At 33.5% G+C, this 21,183-nt stretch overlaps 1 protein-coding gene across 5 annotated transcripts in view; it reads left to right on the plus strand.

Moving 5' to 3' along the window:
• LOC130817800 (uncharacterized) overlaps positions 1-20,026 on the plus strand; it is a 38,788-nt gene extending 18,762 nt beyond the window's left edge. For 2 of the 5 annotated variants that reach the window (XM_057683703.1, XM_057683707.1), the window contains 23 exons: positions 283-366; positions 467-653; positions 2,356-2,399; positions 2,471-2,602; positions 2,682-2,813; positions 2,891-2,943; positions 3,063-3,111; positions 3,472-3,530; positions 6,507-6,640; positions 6,746-6,897; positions 9,977-10,105; positions 10,199-10,284; positions 10,374-10,489; positions 10,653-10,765; positions 10,851-10,974; positions 11,168-11,286; positions 12,262-12,445; positions 12,540-12,759; positions 13,808-14,132; positions 14,337-14,476; positions 18,417-18,541; positions 18,723-18,927; positions 19,648-20,026. In XM_057683703.1, the coding sequence (XP_057539686.1) occupies positions 283-366; positions 467-653; positions 2,356-2,399; positions 2,471-2,602; positions 2,682-2,813; positions 2,891-2,943; positions 3,063-3,111; positions 3,472-3,530; positions 6,507-6,640; positions 6,746-6,897; positions 9,977-10,105; positions 10,199-10,284; positions 10,374-10,489; positions 10,653-10,765; positions 10,851-10,974; positions 11,168-11,286; positions 12,262-12,445; positions 12,540-12,759; positions 13,808-14,132; positions 14,337-14,476; positions 18,417-18,541; positions 18,723-18,927; positions 19,648-19,741 (3,006 nt within the window). In that variant the 3' untranslated portion in view covers positions 19,742-20,026. The remainder of the gene's footprint in view (positions 1-282; positions 367-466; positions 654-2,355; positions 2,400-2,470; positions 2,603-2,681; positions 2,814-2,890; positions 2,944-3,062; positions 3,112-3,471; positions 3,531-6,506; positions 6,641-6,745; positions 6,898-9,976; positions 10,106-10,198; positions 10,285-10,373; positions 10,490-10,652; positions 10,766-10,850; positions 10,975-11,167; positions 11,287-12,261; positions 12,446-12,539; positions 12,760-13,807; positions 14,133-14,336; positions 14,477-18,416; positions 18,542-18,722; positions 18,928-19,647) is intronic. The other 3 variants (XM_057683705.1, XM_057683706.1, XM_057683704.1) reach the window with 2 other exon arrangements.
• Positions 20,027-21,183: the final 1,157 nt, after the last annotated feature.

A 21,183-nucleotide genomic window follows, 5' to 3' on the forward strand; every position in this document is an offset into this window, starting at 1 on the left:
TATAGATGTAGCTGCACTATCTATTTCCGTGCTTCAGATAATGATGCGTTGTACTTCTTCTGTTTCCTGATGATCTTAACACTTTCCATTGGTCTGTTTCAACTGTAAAATCTTTTGTCAATTATTACTTCTCCACTCTCCTAGTCTCCAATAGTCCAATTCCGTTGCTTAGTAACTATATTATCATAATAGTTACGTTGCTGTAGGAATTGTAACCTTTTGGTGAAAATTTACCTAAAGCTTACTGATGTTTTTTTTCCTTTTAATCTAAACCATCAACAGGAATCAACAACTGGTACTAGGTTGAGCAGGGAGTCATCCGGGCAATATAGTGATTTTACCATTCTCTCCTCATTAAATTCTCAGGTAACGAATGTTTATAGTTGGTTATTGTAACTGTATACATGGGGTTGATGTTCAAATTCTTGTTATGGCTAACACAACCTTTTCGCTTTACATCTTGTAGCTATTTGAAAGTTCTGGACTGATGCATATCTCTGCAGTGAAGTCACTTGTTTCTGCACTTTGCCAACTGTCACAACAATCATTGCCTCTCATCGCTGGTGGTTTCCCTCCATCATCAAATCAGAAAATGGGAAGCATCATTTTCTCCGTTGAAAGGATGATATCTATCCTTGTTAATAATGTTCACAGTAAGCTGTACATAGCAATTTACTGTTCTGTTTTCACTAGGCTCAACAGTTACCTTCCCCGTCTTTAGAACAAGATGATATCTTTTCCGAATACAAGTAGATGACTTTTAATAGTGCCTATTGTTTCATTGACATTGAAATTCTTGATTATGCTGTATTTGGTTTCTGTTCCCTGTTGGCCTAGTGCTGTGAAGTGGTGATCCCTTTTTTTCCCACTAACAAATTTTTTTGGCACTGGCACCTGTTAACTTTTTCTTCTTTTCACCCCCTCTTTTTTCTTGTTCTCCTACTGGGAATTTCTTAGTCATTTTCCCCTTTTTTGTTTTGTGTGTGTGTGTGTGGGGGGGGGGGGGGGGGGGGGGGTTGGCGAGAAGGGAATATCCAGACCTGAATATACATTTGGAAAGAACAAAAGGCTACTAAACGTACTATGAAGAGGAGGTGTGGAAAAGAGCAAGTGCTATTTCCACAAGAAGAGAGCCCGAGGACGATAATGGCTTCTTTTATGAAATTTATACCCATTGCCTTTCTCTCAAAGTATCTGATTTGATTTTGTCTTTCAATATTACTCCAAGCACATCTATGACCTATGTGTTTGGCATATTGATATTTCCTTGATTGGACTTTCTTCCGATTTCAATTTGGAAAAGTGTTAAAAACTACCTAAAAAATCTTTTTCCGTCAAAAACTAAATAATTTTTTTGGTCAAAAACTACTAAATAATTATTCTTTTTCTTTGTGATACACTACAAGGTAACGGTTTCCATCCATTTACAATGAAGTGTGGCTTTGACCATTAATGTTATCAAGAGTTAAGGAGGATATAAAAGGTTTTTTTGAGCATGATGCATCTGTTGAACATAGGTTGAGATAAAAGAGAATTAGGTAGCCTTTCACAATGAAATTTTTTTTTGATAGAAATATTTGAACAGTCAAAGCTAAGGGTCGGTTCATGAAACCATTAGAAAAAAGTTCTTCAATTGGTGGTTTTTGAAAAAAAAATTAATTGGGTAGTTTTTGACAATTTTCCCTTTCAATTTTCGTCTTTGTAGTCTCTATCTAAAAGATAGGATCCATTGTGTGCCTCAAATTTTCATGTAGAGCATCACTGTGTTGACTGTATTGTGTATATTTATTTGTTAAAATCTGTTGAATTGGAATACTAGATAAGTTTCATCGTATCCTCAGGGTACTTAAATTGGGGAAACTAAGTATGCATGTTCATTTGTGACTGTATGGATTGTGTGGGCCTTCCATTTGTGCTTTTTGTTCCTGTTACTTGCTGTACTTGTGTGGTTGTGTGTGTTGTTTAAATGGATTCATGCTTATATTACGATGGATCACTCTGCCTTTCTGTTTCCACCACAATGATAATCTTTTATGGAATCTTGGAGGTGAAATCTTTGCAGTTTCTACCTGAAAGTTTAAGAACTATTTAAATTCTAAAGACTAGGTCGTGAAATTTAAGTGAGAAACCTTAGCTTATTTCATCTTTGGGTATTTGAAAGCTTTCAGTGAGAAAATTGAAAATCTAGTAGCTGTAGAAACATTTAAATCATCAATTTATTAGTTATGACGCGCCGATATTTCTGGTTTATCTGACTGAGTTACATAGTGGTTTTATCTTTGATCTAAATGGTGTTTCACTGCTTGTAGGATGCTTTTATGTAATAGGATTCTTATGTAATTGTTTTTGTTGAAGGAGTGGAGCCTCTGTGGGATCCAGTCATTGGCCATTTTCTTGAGGTAAGGCTGTGGTAATGGGCCATTGTTTTTTTTGTTCTCTATGGCGTTCTGATGGTTTTATTTGTTTACAGCTTGCTGAAAACTCTAATCAACATTTAAGGAACCTGGCACTTGATGCATTAGATAGGTCAATCTGTGCTGTTCTTGGCTCTAGTCAGTTTGAGGACCGCGTAGGATCAGTATATCTTCGAGATTCCCAATACGTGAGCTGTGCTCAATCTAAGCTAGTGAACTGGGCTTGATTGAAAATGAGAATAATCTTTTCTTATGTTCTGTATGCAGATAAAAAATGCATCTACAGATTTGGGTTCACTTGAACGAACTGTCATATCCCCCCTAAGAGTATTGTACTTTTCTACTCAGAGTTTTGATGTCCGCTCGAGATCTCTGAAGATTCTTCTTCATATTCTGGAGGTAATGTGAGAAGCATTTTGCGCCCTTGGTCATCTTTCTTTCGCTGCATTTCTCTCATTTGCTGTACATGTTTCCAGAGGCATGGAGAAAAACTGCATGATAGCTGGCAGGATATACTTGAGATGTTAAGGTACTCATTTCTTTATTCAATTACTTCATTTCCTGTTGAGACCTATTTCCATCTTTTCCATTCCTCATTCTAAATTTTTTTTATTTATTCTTACACTAAATGTTTATGTACATTTTAAGGTCCGTTGCATGTGCAGCTGAGAAGGATCTAATCACACTGGGATTTCAGGTTGGAAATCTTCAATATTTTCATTTTACTTTCAGGAATGGTTTTTCTCACCATCTTGATCACTGGAATTTTTGTTGTTGCTTATCCAAAATTTCAACCTGAGCTATCTGTAACTTTTTTTTGAAAATTGTTAAGCTATATTGGTTAATCATAAAATTCAATCCCCTTGAATGAAGTGGTTTTTTTGTCAAAGAAGTAATCCATTGCAAGTGATTAAATGCAATATTGGTCATGACTCATGCTTAGCTTAATCTAAGTTTTCCCCTATCTTATCTTATCTTGGTTGTGGAGTTCTATTGAATAATATTGATTCATCTTAGTTTATTTTGTTTTTGACCTATTTCTTTTTTGGATATGCAGAGTCTTCGTGTGATCATGAATGATGGGCTATCAACTATACCTGTGGATTGCCTTCAAGTGTAAGCTTCTCTCTTGGCCAGTATGTTATCTTCAATGTAAGATTTGGAAAATGTGGATTGCCTTCAACTAATTGAAATGTGTTTTTTCTCGCCGATGGCTTTATGGTGTTAAATCTTCAATGTAAGATTTGGAAAATCCTTGCTAGCTGATACATATTGACAATTATCCTTTTTGAAGTCATGTTGTATCATGTATGTGGTTCATCGTCAGAGTAGTCGGAGATTGATAGCATTTTGGTTTTGGATTATGCTGAAATATAGTGAATTTGCTCATTGAATCTTTTGCACTTCTTATACCAAAGTTCCATTTGATGGTTGCTATGAAGAGTCAATTGGAAATTGTTTTCACAAGGGTAGGGTTGTGTAACATCCAACCCCCTTAAACCTCGTGTAGGTGGAGCCATTTGATGGCATTGAGATAATAAAATGTTGTTTGCATGTTGTTTATGAATCTAATATTTTTGACGAATTTCCTATGCTAAGGACGTTGAAGTTTTTATATATGCTTCCTAATTCAAGAAGTGAATTTTTGGTAGTTGATTGACAATACTTTCACTATCAACTTTAATTGCTTAGATTGCAGTCATATCTCATAACCAATTCCTCTTTTAGTCTGGCATCTTTTACTCGAGATGGCTTGTAGAGTTGTACGTGCAAATTATTTTGTACTCAGCAGAGTAGAAGAGCACAGAGTCAACATCAAGCATGAAGATTAAATGGGAAAAGGAAGGTGGTAATCTTCTAGTTGTTTCTGAAAGTTGGTATTGGAAGAATAACTTACGTTACAGAGATAGAGAATGATCCCAAGAAGTTTATATGTGATTTGATGCTTTGCGTGGATAAATTTCAGTATTATATGAGCTTTGCGGAAAAGATTGACATGCCTAAAATCGAGGATTGCATCTAGATACCGTTTTGAGGTGTTTAAATTGTTTTAGAGAGATTGTTCGAGGAAGAGGAAGGCACAAAACCCATACGATATGTGTATGGTGTTTTACTAAGGTTGTTCGAATACCATTAAATTTTTTTTTCTTCTTTCTATATTGGGGAAGTTTTATATGATACATTAATAGGAAAATAAACGGATCGCTCTACTATTCTCGGGGATTATTGTCCTATTAATAAGCTTACAATTGCTTACAAAATTGTCGTGAAGGTCGCTAATGCTTTAGGGATGTGCTCACTCCATTTCCTAGTCCTGAAATATTTGTGCTTAGGTTGGCATTTCTTCGATGTGGCTGGTTTTTTGACAAGACAATTTGGTTTATGTAGATGAGACTTGTCAAAAAGGTATACAACCATACAAGGTTTTCTAAAAACTGTGAGTGACAGCTTATGTCAAATGTGTTGGGGTTTCCTTGATATACTATCCTGGAAAGGAAGGCTCTTGGAGATCAGTGGTAAATTTGTGTGAAAATTTGCTAATAGTTGATGCTTAGTAGGATGTTTTGGAGGGGGTATTAGGATAGGCATAGAGAAATAAAATTTTGTTAAATTATTAGGATGGGGAGAGAGGAAATCTTGATCTGATTTACTGTATTTAGAATAATTGTAGATGAAGATATGACGCTATTTGGCTTTTAGCTGCAAATCTAAAACATTTCAAGAAGGTGTTCGCTGATTTGTAGACTTTTAGCGCTGAAGATTGAACTTTTTGGCATTGATGAATTGCTGAGTATTCTGCTGTGCTTGGGTGTGACGTTCAGATCTGGCACTTTAGTTATATGGGTGTGACATTCAGAGCCTGATATTACAAGAATCTGAATTACTCGGAAGAAGTATGCTTTGGGAGGGAAGATTACGATGTAGCAGTCCTTTTTGTCTGTTATTTCTCTTTTTTATATAATACAATTAATTATATCAACGGCGGCTGCAAATAATATTGGGAAGCTTTGAGGGGTTTTTTGTGGTTTGGGGTTGATGATGAAAGAGCCATCTTTGTGAGGGAGATGTAGTGTTGATCTTAAGGGGGAGCTGGCATTTTTGTGGATGTGTGAATGTTTGGTTGTGCCAGTAGGAATCTTGATTCCACTTTGCTTGCCTGTCTTACTTAATTATGAGTTGGCTCATAACATGGAACTTTTGTTTCCTAAAGTCCTGAGTTTTACTAGTAATATTTTTGAAGCTGATAGCGGTTTGTTTTCTGGGCTACAGATGGGCAAAGGAGTAAAACCTATGACGAAATCATAGCAAATGATTACGGATGTCGTCATGATTGTGGTAACGATCGCGATGTCGCTGAAGCGACATCTCGCGGCATTACTTCGCGTTTCGTTGACATTGCAGTATATTGTGAATTTTTAACTTGAATGATGTCCACTTTATCATAGTAATTCAAGTATTTCACAACATATATTTAAATGGAAGTTCATAATAGACCTTTTAGACTCTAATACATATTAAAATAAGGATTATGATGGTTAATTTGTTTAAATAACAGCCTTTCATAGCTGTTACGCCATTATTTTAATTCACAGGTTACGTATAGGGCTTTCGCGTATCACCAAGCTCAAAATTCTGTTACGAAGCGGCCGTAACGTAACGTGACGACCTTGTTTTTATGCCATGGATGCAATGCTCTTTTTGTGAGTCTGGTGTTCAACAACATTAAAATACCTCAATGCTGTTAAAGTGGCTCCCGTCTAGGGCGTAAAGTGGGATCGGATGTAGGAAAACTTACCCTAGTAATAAACGAGGTAGTTGCTTCTATTTGACCCTTGATTTGAAAACAACATATGCAACTTTTATTGCATAGGAATTAAGAAGCACATGATTTAATTAGCCATTTATCGATCTGTGGTGTTTATGATTGGAATATTATGCACACATTTTGACCATTTGCTTGCTGATTTAGTGAAGTACTTTGATGCATTTTCATCCATTGCGCCTTAATTTTCTGTCACTCTAGCTAGCCTTCGAATGCCTCTGTTGATTTTTAGTTCCTGCTATATGTTTTCTGTGAATATGGAATTGCAGATGTATTGATGTTACCGGAGCCTATAGTGCTCAGCAGACTGAGTTGAACATAAGCTTGACCGCAATAGGTCTTTTGTGGACTACAACTGATTTTATAGCCAAAGGACACATCCGTTTGAGTACTGAAGGAATTGGTATGTAGATGTTTAATTTTAAAATGCAAAGTTGCTGGAGATAGCAATCTAAGTGTGATAAATTGCTATAACATGCTGTATGTTTTGGCCTTTCTTTTATTTCAGAGAAAGCAGATAATGAGAAGAGGGAAGAGGAAACATTAAATCCATACAAAGCTAATGATCAAGCTTCTATATTTAATGTTGTTGAACGTGACAACTTGCTGATTTCTATTTTTTCATTGCTTCAAACACTCGGAGCAGATGAGAGACCTGAGGTATTGAACTCTAATCATCTTCTTGTGCCATTCAGGGGTTGAAGATTGTGTTTTTGGTGCAATGTTTTGTTTCACGAATAATTCTGTTTATCTGGACGATGAGTTTCTGCAATGGTCTCATTCCTGTTTGTCAGTATCCTATAACATATACCAATCAATTACAGGCAAATGACATACTTTGTTTTAAAATATTTTTGACAAATAATATTTAGAAAATTTCTTGATAGAGGAATTACACATTACCTTATAATCTGGAAAAGGCGAACATCTACAAGTAATTATAGTATCTATCATCTAGTGTCCAAATGATAAGCTCAGATATACATTGTTGGTGTGAAGTGTGAACCTGAATGATACTTTTGCTCCAGTACAAACAGCCTATCCCTATGATAATAATTTTGAATTTGACAAAAAGATTTTCATATTGAAATTCAAACTTCTTTTATTTTGATAATTCATATTCAAATCCAACTTTATTTCAAAATTACCTCGATAAAAGCGTTGTAATGATGTACAATTACATTGCACAATTAGATTTTAAATGTAAAGGGCTTTGTTTGTTGTCTCCTAAAAGAATAGTCAAATAGTGTTCATACTTCATACCTTTTTCACAGATACAGAGATGACATTGAAAAGAAGTACTAGAATGGATACATGTGTAAGTTAGGTAGATTAACCTTGGAATATTTTCCATAAGGCTTAAAAACAGCACACTATAATTTTTGTGGTCTAATGTTCCTCATTGTTTCTGTCAATTCAAGCCACTTCTAGAATTTATAAAGATATTTGCGAGTTGCGGCTCTAAATCTTATATTGTAATTTGTATCAGCTATTATCATTGTTATGTGGCCAGATTAGCAATTACATTTTGTTGGTTTTCGTATTTTACCTTTCACGGTAGGTTATCCACGGCATGTATTCTAATCTAACTTTTAGCTGCTATCAGAAGACATTATGTTGCTAGATTTGCCGTTATAATATGTCACTTAAGTCGCTTCTCATATTGATTCTTTCGAACCCTACATATAAAGAGATTTTATACTCATGTTTTGTCTCTACCCTATAAATGTGATGAATCTTTCATTTCTTCACACATGTAAGTTGTTGTGCAATGTATATAGGAGTTTATTCTGTGAAACATTATGTAACCTTTAAAAGTTGCTTTTTTTTGCTGTAACTGTAACAATAATACAAATTGATCCACTATTCTGTGCACTTCGGGAAATTATGACCTTAAAGTTCAAGGACGAACTTTCTTTTTGAGAGGGAGTAAAAGTAATATCCATAAATTTTACCCAAAAAAAATTTTTGAAATTATATTTGCTATTATTTAAATTTGAAAATTTAAAGTTCCAATTTGATTTTCAAATTGAATTTTTTTTTTTTGGTGAATTGAACTTGAAAATTTTTATTGATCAAATTTGGTTGCATTCAAGTTGTATCTTTTAAATTCGAATTCAATTTTTAATGTTGCAAAATTTAAAATCGGCCCAAACCCTCAACTGTATACATAACCCTCATTTTCTATCATCAATCATTTTCAAATTACATATTTTCAATCTTTATGTTTTCCACCATCTACGAATCTTTGGGTTGAATTGATACTCTTCAAGAGGTAAATTCAATGTCTGGCGCTGTAAGATCCCATCAAGGTATTATGTTTTATGTGTTTATGTGAAATTTGTGATGTATGATTTTATTACTATTAATATATTATTTATACTATTAATAATATTTTTATCCTATTTGTTATATTATTTATATAATGTTGGTAAAGTACAGTTACCTGGTTGAGATTTATTCATGAACTAAAGGAATTTGAGAAACAAATATATATTGAGGCTGATAATTTCAATTGGGATTAATCATTGAATTTATGTAATATAACTAAATGCTATGTGTTATATGATCACATAAATGAAGGAGGAAAATGATGAACAGGTTGCCTTGTTAATTAGTCAAGAGCTAGCTCGTCGGTTAGCAATTAATGCTGCTCTTCTTGTTGTCCAAGTAGGGAAATTTAATAAATATTCTAATTTTTGTCTCTCTTCTGACTTGTGGTCCAAACAGAAAGATGGCAATTGAAGTAGGTTGTTAAGTGACTTTTAGTACTAGAGAATTTAATTTGGTAAAATTATTTTACATTTTTGAAGTTTTGGTTAAAAAGGCTTGTGTCTTAATGTATGTGGAAAGGCCGTTTCGGATTCTTTATAAGGGACAATAGAGTAAGACTTCTTGTCTAATTTCAAACATGTGATACTGAGTACTGGGCTTGATTATATTTTTGCTAGATGATGGAAGTTTTGTTGGGCCATTGCTACTGTGGATTCAGATGGTTGAATGGACATTTGGATGCAAAATTGAGTTTTAATGAATTCAGACAGTCTTATCAACATCTATCCCCGACATTTATGATTCTTTGAAAAGTTTTTAGAGCCATCAACATCATTATAATCAGAGTATTTCAAATTTCAGTTAAATTATTTTAGTATGATGCTTAATGAGCATAGGTGCCACAAACTTTTAACCTTTTGGTCAGGAGTGTAATGACTTAAAATAGTAAAAAGGTTTAGTAAATCATGTGCACTTCTAAATTATGTGAAGTTGATGATTATGTTTGCAATCAAGAGTCAATTGGAAACAACCTTTTTTTAATTTCAATGTAAGGTTGCGAACTTGCGTACATTTGACCCCCCAAACCTTGCTTAGGTGGGATCCACTCGATGGCATAAGGGTAATGGAATGTTGTTTTTAAATTAGCATTAGAGAAACTAGTAAAATGCTTCTTATTTATGTCAAATTACACATGATGTTTGTTACCAAGGGTCAATCGGAAACAACCTCTTTGTTAGTGCTATCACTAGCGCGGAGTAAGGTTGTGTACATCCAACCCCCCCCACCCCCCCAGGTGGGAGCCACTTGGGGTAATGGAGTGTTGCTGTTGTATTCGAGAAACTGTTAGTTAAGTATGCCCGACTCATTTATAATGTCCACTCTTTATCCTATACTTTTCATTAAATTGCCTTGTATATGTAACTTCTGTATTTGCATGCCAAATTCCTGAGCACTCTATTTACAGGTGAGAAATTCAGCAATCCGTACACTATTTCAAACCCTTGGAACTCATGGACAAAAGCTCTCTCAGAGCATGTGGGAGGATTGTCTTTGGAACTATGTCTTCCCATCATTGGATCGTGCTTCTCACATGGTAGTTGTTGATACAATTTTCTATGCAGAAGAAAGCTTCTACACTCCTCAAGTGAAATATCTTTCTTGATTGATTTGCTTTAATGTCTTTTAGGCCGCTACTTCATCTAGAGATGAATGGCATGGCAAAGAGCTAGGAACACAAGGTGGAAAAGCAGTTCACATGCTTATACATCACAGGTGATTTTTGAATAGCTTGATCATGTCATGTTTTACCTCCTGAAAAATGCTCTTTACTGCCATTATTGAAATATTGATGAATCATACAGTCGTAACACGGCTCAGAAGCAGTGGGATGAAACACTTGTAGTGGTCCTTGGGGGGATAGCTCGTCTGCTGCGTTCTTTCTTTCCCTATTTAAGAACTTTGAGCAATTTCTGGTGTGGTGAGTCCTGTGTTGGCTGTTAGCTGCGAATTATTAGTTTTGGAGATTTTATTTTCATGAGCTCATGGCTATGGCCAGTTTAATTTTTACAATCTTTGATTACTTGTAACTTTAACGTGAATGGGCATTAAAATGTTGAATCTTTTCTTGTTTCTTTGTACAGGATGGCAGTCACTGATTAATCTTGTTAAAAATACCATCGTGAATGGTAGTAAAGAAGTTGCGCTTGCTGCAATTAACTGTTTGCAAACAACTGTTCTGTCTCATTCTGTTAAGGTGATAAGTAGCGCATCAAAAACCATTTTTTCCAATGTTTAGTGCGAGGAATGACGATTCTGAATATCATATGCTTTTGATACAGGGGAACTTTCCCATGGATTACCTAAGATCCGTACTTGATGTGTATGAGCATTTTCTTCTAGAGTCATCAAGCCGCAATGACAATGCAACAAGCAGAGTGAAGCAAGAGATACTAAATGGACTTGGTAATGTTTAGGGATACTTTGCCAACACTTATTCCCTTATTTTCTTCAAATATTTGTGAGCGTTGTAATACTCTTTCCATCTGATGCATGATTTTTTCATTCTTCTTTTCTTTCCATTGTCAGCATTTATATATACCTGAGATTTGAGAACTACCCCTACTTTCTAAGTTTGCACCTTTTCAACTTCTTTTAGGAGAGTTGTTTTCTCAAGCACAACAGATGTTTGACATCGATATGTACAAGAAGCTATTAGAAGTTGTGCATGTGGCAATTCAGGACACAGTGACAATTGAAAATGCTACAACAGATGCAGTAAGTTACATTTCAGTCTTCTTGCTTTCTTGATGTCCTTGTTTTGCTGCTCTTTTCTCTGTCACTCACCAATTCAATTCTCTTTCTGAAATCAGTATCCTTTGCCCTAATCTTTTGTTCCTTTTGGGTGGATACTATTTTCTTATAGTTCTTACATTTTACTATAAGATATGTTATTTCTTTTATACCCCTTATAATCATGGGTAAGTTACATATCTAGCACTTTAATATTAATATTATGACGTGGAGGGAGTTTTATGAAGTGTTGCATTTTTTGTTGCCATTATCCTTTAACATAGTTATAGTGTCTATGGCTTATTCCTTTTTAAGTAAACCTATAAATTTGCTATAGTTCCTATTTTGTTTTGATCTATTTTATATCTGTTGCTTCTAGGGCCACTATCATTCTGTAGTTAATGTATTTTTCCTGTGAAACTTGAACATTTCCATAATTTGAGTGTCCACCATTATTTTATAGTTAACTTGTTTCTCCAGTGAAACCTGAGCATATTGCATTGATTTTGCTCCATTTAAATTTGCTAAATTCTACTTTGATAATTATTGTGAAACCTAGAAATGTGTTTATCCGCAGATACTCCTTTTGATTTCCATCGCTCAAGTAATGTCCGCATTAATATTGGGGAAGATTAGGGATATTAATGAAAAGAATAATTCAATATTGCATTATCATTTTCAGAAAAGAACTTTTGCATTACAAGTTCTGTAATTTTTTGTAGTTTAAAACCATTCTGAATATATTTAAATTATGTGCTACAACTCATGAAATTTTTTATGGAAACTAAATAGTTTAAACAGTTAAACTCTAAGTATAACTGAATCGACTGCGTTCTAGTGTGTTTTAGCTGATTGTTTCGTTGCAGGTTCTATTCAAAGTTCAACACTTGATTCAAATTCGTCTTTGTTCTTGAGTGCATGTCAATCTTCTGATGTAATATGTTCGTATGTTTTTTTCAGGGATCCATCCCTCCTTTGCAGCGCACTATGCTAGAAATCTTGCCTCTTTTGTGTCCTTCAGAACATCTCTCTTCTGTGTGGTCCCTATTTCTTCGTTCAATTATACAATATCTTCCAAGATCCTATTCTGCCTCAAAACACATAGATGATGGCAACCAAGTTGGGGAAGCAGAATCTAATCAAGGTTTTGTCGTGATATTTTGATTGATGCTTTAAATATGTCGCAACAGCTGATTTGTAGTTTAAGAGACTTAATTTTGTTATCCTTTCCATTACAGAAGGTAAAAAGTTGTTTAAGAAAGGACCCCCTAATGGTGTGATGTCTACATGTCAAACTTTCACAGAAGATCCAGTTGAATCTAGGATCATTATGACTTCCGGCATGCACTGCAGTATATTTTCTGAAAAGCTTATCACCGTTCTTATAAATATCTTCTTGCGAGCCCCAGAATCCGAAAAGTGTATTGTATATCCTGAATTGATTCAAGCTTTAGGAAGGTATTGTATGATGATATTTTTTTATTACAATGTCTGATTGGTAGAAGTACTTTGATGATAGCAATTTATCAGTTGGTCTCTATTTTTACATTTCAGTCAAGTAATTTGATTTAGGAATCAGAAAGGAAGACTTTTCTATCTGGATTGTGAACCTCAAAATTGACATTATATTTTCAAGCTAAAGAATTGATATTTACTTGTGTAAAGTCTATGGGTGTCCTTGACATGTCCTGAGTGAAAACTATTATGAGAATATTGATGCCTACGTCAGAAATGTTGTACCTAATGTATGCGATCAAAATAGAACAAAAGGAGTCTTTTGAAGAGATTGACAATGTTATATGAATTAGAATGTCACCAATGTGGAAAAAAGTTCTGATCCTATTACATATAGGGCTTTCAGGCATCATCAGTGAGCAGGCCAAGTTGGGGGGCTTGATGTAAAAATAAGTATATGTGTGAGGCCTAATGGTGCAGATATCATACAATAAAAAAAAATTTGGCTGTATATTTTTACCCAAAAGGCGCCCTGAAGCAAGGCACAACCCTGGAACCTCACACCTTTACAAACTAGGGTATACCCATTATTAAAAAATGACTGAATAGCAACTTTTCTGGTGTAGTTATAATTAATATTTTGCCCCGTCACTTGATTTAAGTAGTGGCCTATCAGAAAATAAAATTATAAATAATTATTTTTAGGATATATATAGGCTTTTTGTCGAATTCCTAATATAACGTTTGAGAGCTTGTATTTATTACTGTAAATCATCATGAGATCTTCCTAGTTGTTACTTTCCATATGTGAGCTACCAATTCCGTTATGTCAGCTCTGATTGCTCTTGTTTTTCTGGTGGAGATGTCAATTGGATGATAATTTGCAATTATGGCCTTCTGTATATCTATCATGCCTTTTCCTTTTCCTTTGCAATTGGTTCTCTAGTCGCAAGCTGTCTATTTTATACTACAACTGGATTTATGCAAGTAGTGGAATCCTTTGTGGAATTATGTTTTACTTTTATTACAAATACAACTTGACAATTTATAGGTGCATGACAACAAGAAGGGACATTCCAGATGGTTCACTTTGGAGACTAGCTGTTGAAGGCTTTAACCGTATTCTTGTGAGTGATGTTGGTCGATTATGCCAGGGAGGTGAAAGTGAAATATATATTAACAGATCTTCAAGAAACCGCATCTGGAAAGAAGTAGCTGATGTTTTTGAAATATTTCTTGTGGGTTACTGTGGACGTGCTCTTCAGTCCAATTTTCTGTCTCCTGCTGCGCTGGAGGCTGATATATCGCTAGATATGGCCTTTTTAAGTATTCTTGGTGACAAGATTCTCAAGTCACAAATTGATGCCCCCTCTGATGTAATTTTCTTTCTTATGTTGCAAAGGTTTTCACTAGTAATTTACTAGAAGTTAGTCTGTAGTCTGTACTCTTTGCTAAAGATGATGGTATGAGTATAGATTGATAAACAAAAATTTCCAAGAAGACACGTTTTAGATTCACCGTAAAGATCTTAAATTCTCATTTATTCTGTACTAATAGATGCTTATACTTATAATTTCCAGATTCTACAGAGATTAGTTTCCACCATGGACCGTTGTGCTTCACGCACATGCTCTTTGCCTGTGGAGACTGTGGAACTTCTGCCTCCCCATTGCTTCAGATTTTCCCTGGCTTGTTTGCAAAAGTTATTTCTCCTGACAAGGTATTAATCATTTTTTGTTACATCATATAAGGCATCGAGGTTGTATTGCTCCATTAGATCATTGGATTGATTTCTATTAATAGGCAAAGTCTGAAACTCAAGATATTTTAATCTAACATAACTAATTCCCCTATACATTTATGAGCAAACAAATAACTAAAATTTGAAATTAGGAAATACCACTTTCTTAGGCAATGGTCATAGAATCGATTCTCACTTAGCGATCCTATTCCCTCAACCTACAGGTTCAAAAAAAAAATTAAATTTGGAAGCTCCTATCAGAGAGACCAGATATGTTTGGTTTTTGAATCTTGTGATTCAAATGTCAATTGAACTTTTCACTTATATCTGTGTAAATTACAAGCTCTGGAATATTTGTGGCTTTTTGCTTGGTGATGCAAAGTTACCAAATGTGTCTTAACGTAACACAAAATGTTGTGCCTTTGCAACTATTAACATAAAATGGATACTCGTCAAGAACATTCAGCTTATCTTTTATTGAGGCAAAATTGTCAAAAACCACTACATAAAATAGCATCTTTGCCCAAAACCACCACCACCACCACAACAACAATAGCATCTTTGCCCAAAACCACCACATAAACCTTATTTTCCATGGTGTTTGTTAAACCACCAAACTGACGATTTCTGGAGGACATTCCCTTCGACCAGCGTTGACTACCCCTAATAACCTTTCTCTATGCCTCAAATACGTTTTGGGTCGGCTAACAAGTTAATTTGGAAGTCAAATTTGGGGTATCTTTATATGGGTAGGTTTGTCGCTTTTCTATGATGGAAATAAACGTGTTTTGGAGGGTGAATGGATGGAATGACATTGATTTTGAGGGAAAGAGGAATTAAAGAAAAATGACAATTTGATGTGAATCCACCTCTGAAGAACTTTATATTTTGGTGTAAAAAAAACAAACTTTATTTTAGTGCTTTTGAGTTTATGTTTGCTAGCGTTCTTTTTTTTTTTTTTTTTTATAAGGAAGTAACCACAAAGACTCCTATCCTTGAGGGTTTTTAATGATTAAATTACACATATTTAACTTAAGAGGGTTGAGAAGTCTCAAGAAACAAATCATTAGTAACACAGAATAAATGAGTATGCTTAATGTAATCCAAATTATTTTTCAATATTTCTAATTCTTATCTACTCAACACTCTTTATCATCCCTACAAAGTAAATCATAGGGTTGTGCTAGAGTTTCTAGGAACATGATTGGTTCCCCTTCTATCCATAACTCATTGATTAGCTATTAGAAGCATAGTGCGAAAATGTGGTAACGGTCGCAATTGCAGTAATAGTCCTGTAATGGGGTTATCGTGTCGCCTAAACATCGGTCAAAAGCATAATAAGATCTCTTGATACAGCCCAAAACACAGCTTTTTATACCTTTACAATGCGGAAATATTGGTTTTTTTAAAGAAAAAACCTTTGCACTATAATTAGAAATCTCATGCAAATGTCTGATCTCCATCCATAGTGTATAAACAAGGCCACTGAATCGCAACGTATTTTGAAGTGTTTTTTATCTTACTGTGACTTTAAATTAGGCTGAGATTGCAACCATATTGAAGCCATATTTTAGCACTATGATTCTATCATACCGTCTTTTCCCTTTTCTTCTACTATGTCTTCATTGGAATCCTACAATTAATTGGTATAAGTATGATAGGTATGTCCATAACCCTCACGGAAACATCTTGCAAAATCAAAATATCACAAGTCAAGCAATTTCATCGTGTATCCTTGTTTGTTCTTCCTCTTTTCCTTCCATTCATCTCTCCTTCCATTCATTCTCTCATTGTTATAAAGTTTTCTTCACGCCCCATTTGAAAATTTATACTAAATTAATCAATATAAGAAAAAGAAAATCTTTAAAAGCTTTTTGGTTGAAAGATCCAACAATTTTGAAAGTCTTGGAAATTGCACCCGGTTTAATGATTAAAAAATGACAATACTATGAAAAAATTGAGTAGATGATTGACAAAAAAAATACCCAAAATTTTTTTATTTTTTTTAATATTACATGAAGGTGTTATAGCCTCTCTAAGAAATACATTTTCAGGCATAATAGGCAACAACTTGGTGTCTCCTGGCAATGACTTGGCCCCAAGTCTTGGTTGATATTTTTAATTGACACGTTTTTTCTTAGAAAATGGATTTTAAAACTCACGTCCTTTCCTCCAAAAAACCACCAATATCTCATAATACCATTCAATCTGAATCCACTTCTCAAGAACATCTAAGTTTGTTGCAAAAATCTGATTTCTTTTTTTTATGCATAAAATTGAAAGGATGGAAAGTAATCACAAAAACTCGAATCCTTAGGGTTTGGAATGATCAAATTAACAAGCTACAATAAATTCAAGAGTTGAAAAGTTTTGAATTACCTTATCGCTGACTACATAACCGCGAAGAATAAGTCATCAATCACACAAACACTATGATTAAAGCTCTAAATAACCAGAATGTTAACACTTCAATCTTAGATCAACTCAACTTCCCTTCATCTTTTGGACTAAGTCGTTAAAAAGGTTCTGTTAAGAGCTTTTAGGATCATGGCTGGTTCTCCTTTTTTCCTTGACGCATACATCCTCTATTCCCCTTTCTACAAGGTGTTCATTGTTCTCCCACAATTTATTCATGCAAGCATGATAGATATGTGACTGTCCATAACCTTGACACATCAAACATCATGCAAAATCAAAATATTTGGATCCAAAGAAAATTTTCTTATGTATCCTTGTTGGTTCTTCCTCTTTTCTCTTCCATTGTTTTGTTTCTTCTTCCATGAATTTTTATATTTGTTCAAAAATATCATTACGCTATTAGAAAATTAATGAAAAATTAACCAATTTGAAAATAAAAATACTGTTGAAAAGCTTTTGGATTGAAGGAGATTTCTTTGACTGAACTTTAACAATTTTGCAGAGCCTTGATCAAAACACATTCTGCTTAATGGTTAAAAGATTCGGAAATTCTGAGGAAAAAATATAAAATTGGTGAATTGATAACAAAAATGAGGACCAAAATAAAAATTAAAAAAAAAGGAATTACTTGATTTGGATACTGGACGAAGGAGTTATGACTTCTCAAATTTTACACACAAACTGACTTTCATAGGCATGATAGACAATGAGTCCACGGCTCTTGGAAACACCTGGTGCCAAGTCAGCTTTTTTTTTTTTATACATTTCTTGAATAATAAGTAAGTCACGCTCTTGCTTCTAAAACTCCACCATTAGCTCTGATTCCATTTGACGTTAATTCACGTGTCAAGAACTTCAAAATGCGCTGCAAAATATGATTTCCATGTTTTTGGATTTTCAATCTTGTGTTTGGAATTTTTTTGGTGTCTTTTGTGTATAAAAATGGAAAAATATGCTTAAGGAAGTAATCAGAAAGAGTCAAATTCTTATGGGTTTTAAATGATTTAATCCCGTAGAGTATCAATTGGAAGTTTTAAAGAGGTTTTGGGCAAAATTACCTCATATAAATTTTCATTTGTACAGGCACTAAATTAATGATCTTCAACCAAAAATCCATTTGATCAAAGTTACCGGATTAATTTTGTTTTTACTATCTCTTATAACCTCTGGCTAAAGTAAAAGTTTGAAACATTTCTTAAATAATTAAAAGTGGATAGTAGAAAAAACGCAAAGGTAAGGTAATATTGGTAATCAACTTGTAATAGGAAGTACACATTTTTGAATCTTACTAAATAGAGGACTTGTCAAGGCGAGTAGACTGGCTCAGTAAGAGCTCCAATAGAGAATAAACCTGAATGAAGTTAATGATTTCTCGAGACAAATTTTTCTTGGTGTTAAGATGTATCTGAAGGAAATTTATTTACCAGAAGCAATCAGTTTCTATGTATAATTTTTATTTAATTTCTTTTCAGTGAATTACATTTTTTATTTCTTCCCGCAGTTTTGAAAATGAGATTCATGATTGGAACACATCAAGATCTGAGGTCAGCAAAATTGCTATCATGGTGCTTATGGAGAGATGTGAACACATATTTAACAGATTTCTGATAGATGAAGCTGATTTGGGTGTGTAACTTAACTATAATGAAGTACTTTAGATTTAGGATACTTACAAGTATTGTCCATAATGTTGTGTGCGCGATGGGATCCATGTCAGGTGGTTTCCCAACGTGCTAGATGCTAGATTGCTTTTTAAGCTCCCTTTTATTTCTACTGGTACGCATGAGCTACTTAACGTTTCCTGCAGGTGAACGGTCATTTCCTGCAGCAAGGCTTGAAGAAGTAATATTTGTCCTTCGAGAGCTTGCACGCTTGAAAATTCATCCAAATTCTGCTGCCGTTCTTCCTTTGAATCCATATCTAAAAGATGTTAGTACAACAGAAGGAAATAATGGCATTCGAGCTCATCTTTTTGTTCTTCATCCGTCTCTATGTGAACTTGTGATTTCAAGGTGAGATCATTGATATCCCTAACCTTTTCCAGTGAAATTTCAATCAAAATTCATCATTCACATGTTCATTTTTTAGAATACTAAGGTTGGAGAGTAGATCATCGCAGTTGTGAGTCTCTTTTTTACACTTGATGCAGAAACTAACTAGTTTTGCTTGCATCATACTGTTGTGATTCTGTCAATTCTCATGAAATTATGTGCTGCGATGCTCTAGTTTTTTCCCCAGCCTTTTTCTAGACATATTCAGTCCGTTTAATTGTCAGTATTAAATGGTGGGAATAATAATGAAAACTTAATGTCATTTAGCTAGAAAATTACGTGACGAGGCTTATGATCATGCCATGTCCTACTCTATTCATTCATTTCCATCCATTACCACTTGAAAAGGTTGTAGTAGGTGGTACTGTAAAATCATGATGAAAAACACATGTTCACGGGTGAGTGCTTTATTACCATTGGAAATCACACAACACATTTTATGAAAATAAAAACTAAAACTTATTCTCAATTTTTCATTACCACCATTTAATACCAATAACCAAAACATCCCTAATCATGCATTAGTAAAGTACATGATAATAAATATTAAATATTTTCTATCCTTTTGAGTTTGCACCATAAAACTCAAAAAGCTTTCTCATATTTGAGTCTTATGATGCAAATTTACAATATATGCTAAATAAATGCTAATGTATAATATTGTCTTACATTCATTGGCAGGGAACCTAGAGTGAGGGAATTGGTACAAGTCCTGTTTAGACTCATTAGTGAAATTTTGGGACTCCACAAATTAACCCAATCTGCTAAATCTTAGAAAAGTGACAGGCAAATGAGCATTTTTTGTCTTCCAATTACGTAGGCTATAGGCCAATTTTTTTTTTTTTTTTTTTTTTGGTTTCCTCAATTGGACACTGTATTATAGTGATTCAGTTTTGCAGTATTTCCTTTAGTATTATTTGTACATTATATTATAGGCAAAGGAAAGAAATGTACCATTTGTTGTAAGGTCACCTTTGATTTCCCTCCACACTCAACTATTTGTTTGAATCTCTTAATATATATATTCAAGTTCTACCCTTTTTGTTTTGTATTAGACAAATTTGTACTCGTTTATGTGGGGAAAGATAGAAATAAAATGAACGCAATTTTGGGCGTTCGTCTAATTTTGTTTGGTATCGGTGCTTTTCTTGTATTCAAGACTCTTTTTCGAAGCGTGTATCAGTATATGATACATGGGCTCATGTAGTACCTTAAATTAGTTTTCCAAATTTGACAAAGGAAGAATTTTCCATGATATGCAGTAAAATTTCAGTATACTCATAATAATTTTACCACGTCTAATTATTAGATTGGGTTAATTGTATTGACATGGCTTGATGTTAGACAGTAATTCCTTTAGAAAATTAAAAAAAAACAAGTTAAATTGAAATTTTTACAAATAAATTGATCGAAATAAAGATACCAAAACGATTTTATTTTATTATATGTCATTGATGTAATTCAAACTAAATCATGTCTAGAAAAATAATTCATTATGTTGGTACAATTATTAAGTCATTAATATGACGCAAAAAAAATTAGCAGTATAATATTTAAATTATAAATCATCATAAATACTACTCCCTGCATTTTCTTTTGTGCTTCCCATTTACTTTTTGAATAATTTTTAATGTAAATTTTAATGTTTAATATCTCTAAATACATATAAGAAAAAATTATAAAAAATACATAATAAAAAGTATATATTAAGACGAATCTAATGAGATCTTACATGTATATATTTTATTTTTAAAATATGTGTCAAAAACATTAATTAAATTTCTCTTTCCTTAACATCGAATAATTCAAATAGAAAGAACATTAGAGAACAAAGGAAGTAATATTTTTGAATCAATATTCAATACTGTAAGAAGTCTTAACATATGGTTGACTTATTGGTTGTAAGCTTGCTTACATGATGGAGTATTTATTAATTTTACTTTTGTTTTGAAATTGTTATATTTTCTTTATTTGATCTAATAGTTATATTTGAAAGCATTATTAAATTACATAATAGTTATATGTCTTTGATTAATTATTACATTGAGATAAAATATATTTTAAACAAAATTATTCTACAGTGAGAAATATTTTGTTTATTACTCCCTCCAATTTAATTTAGTTGTTTCATTTAATTTAATCTAATAGTTTTATTTAAAAGTATTATTAATTGCATAATAAAAGTTGCTATATATTACCCTTTTTTTTGGATTTTTT

This window comes from Amaranthus tricolor, chromosome 7, assembly GCF_026212465.1.
Source record: "Amaranthus tricolor cultivar Red isolate AtriRed21 chromosome 7, ASM2621246v1, whole genome shotgun sequence".
Classification (NCBI taxonomy): domain Eukaryota; kingdom Viridiplantae; phylum Streptophyta; class Magnoliopsida; order Caryophyllales; family Amaranthaceae; genus Amaranthus; species Amaranthus tricolor.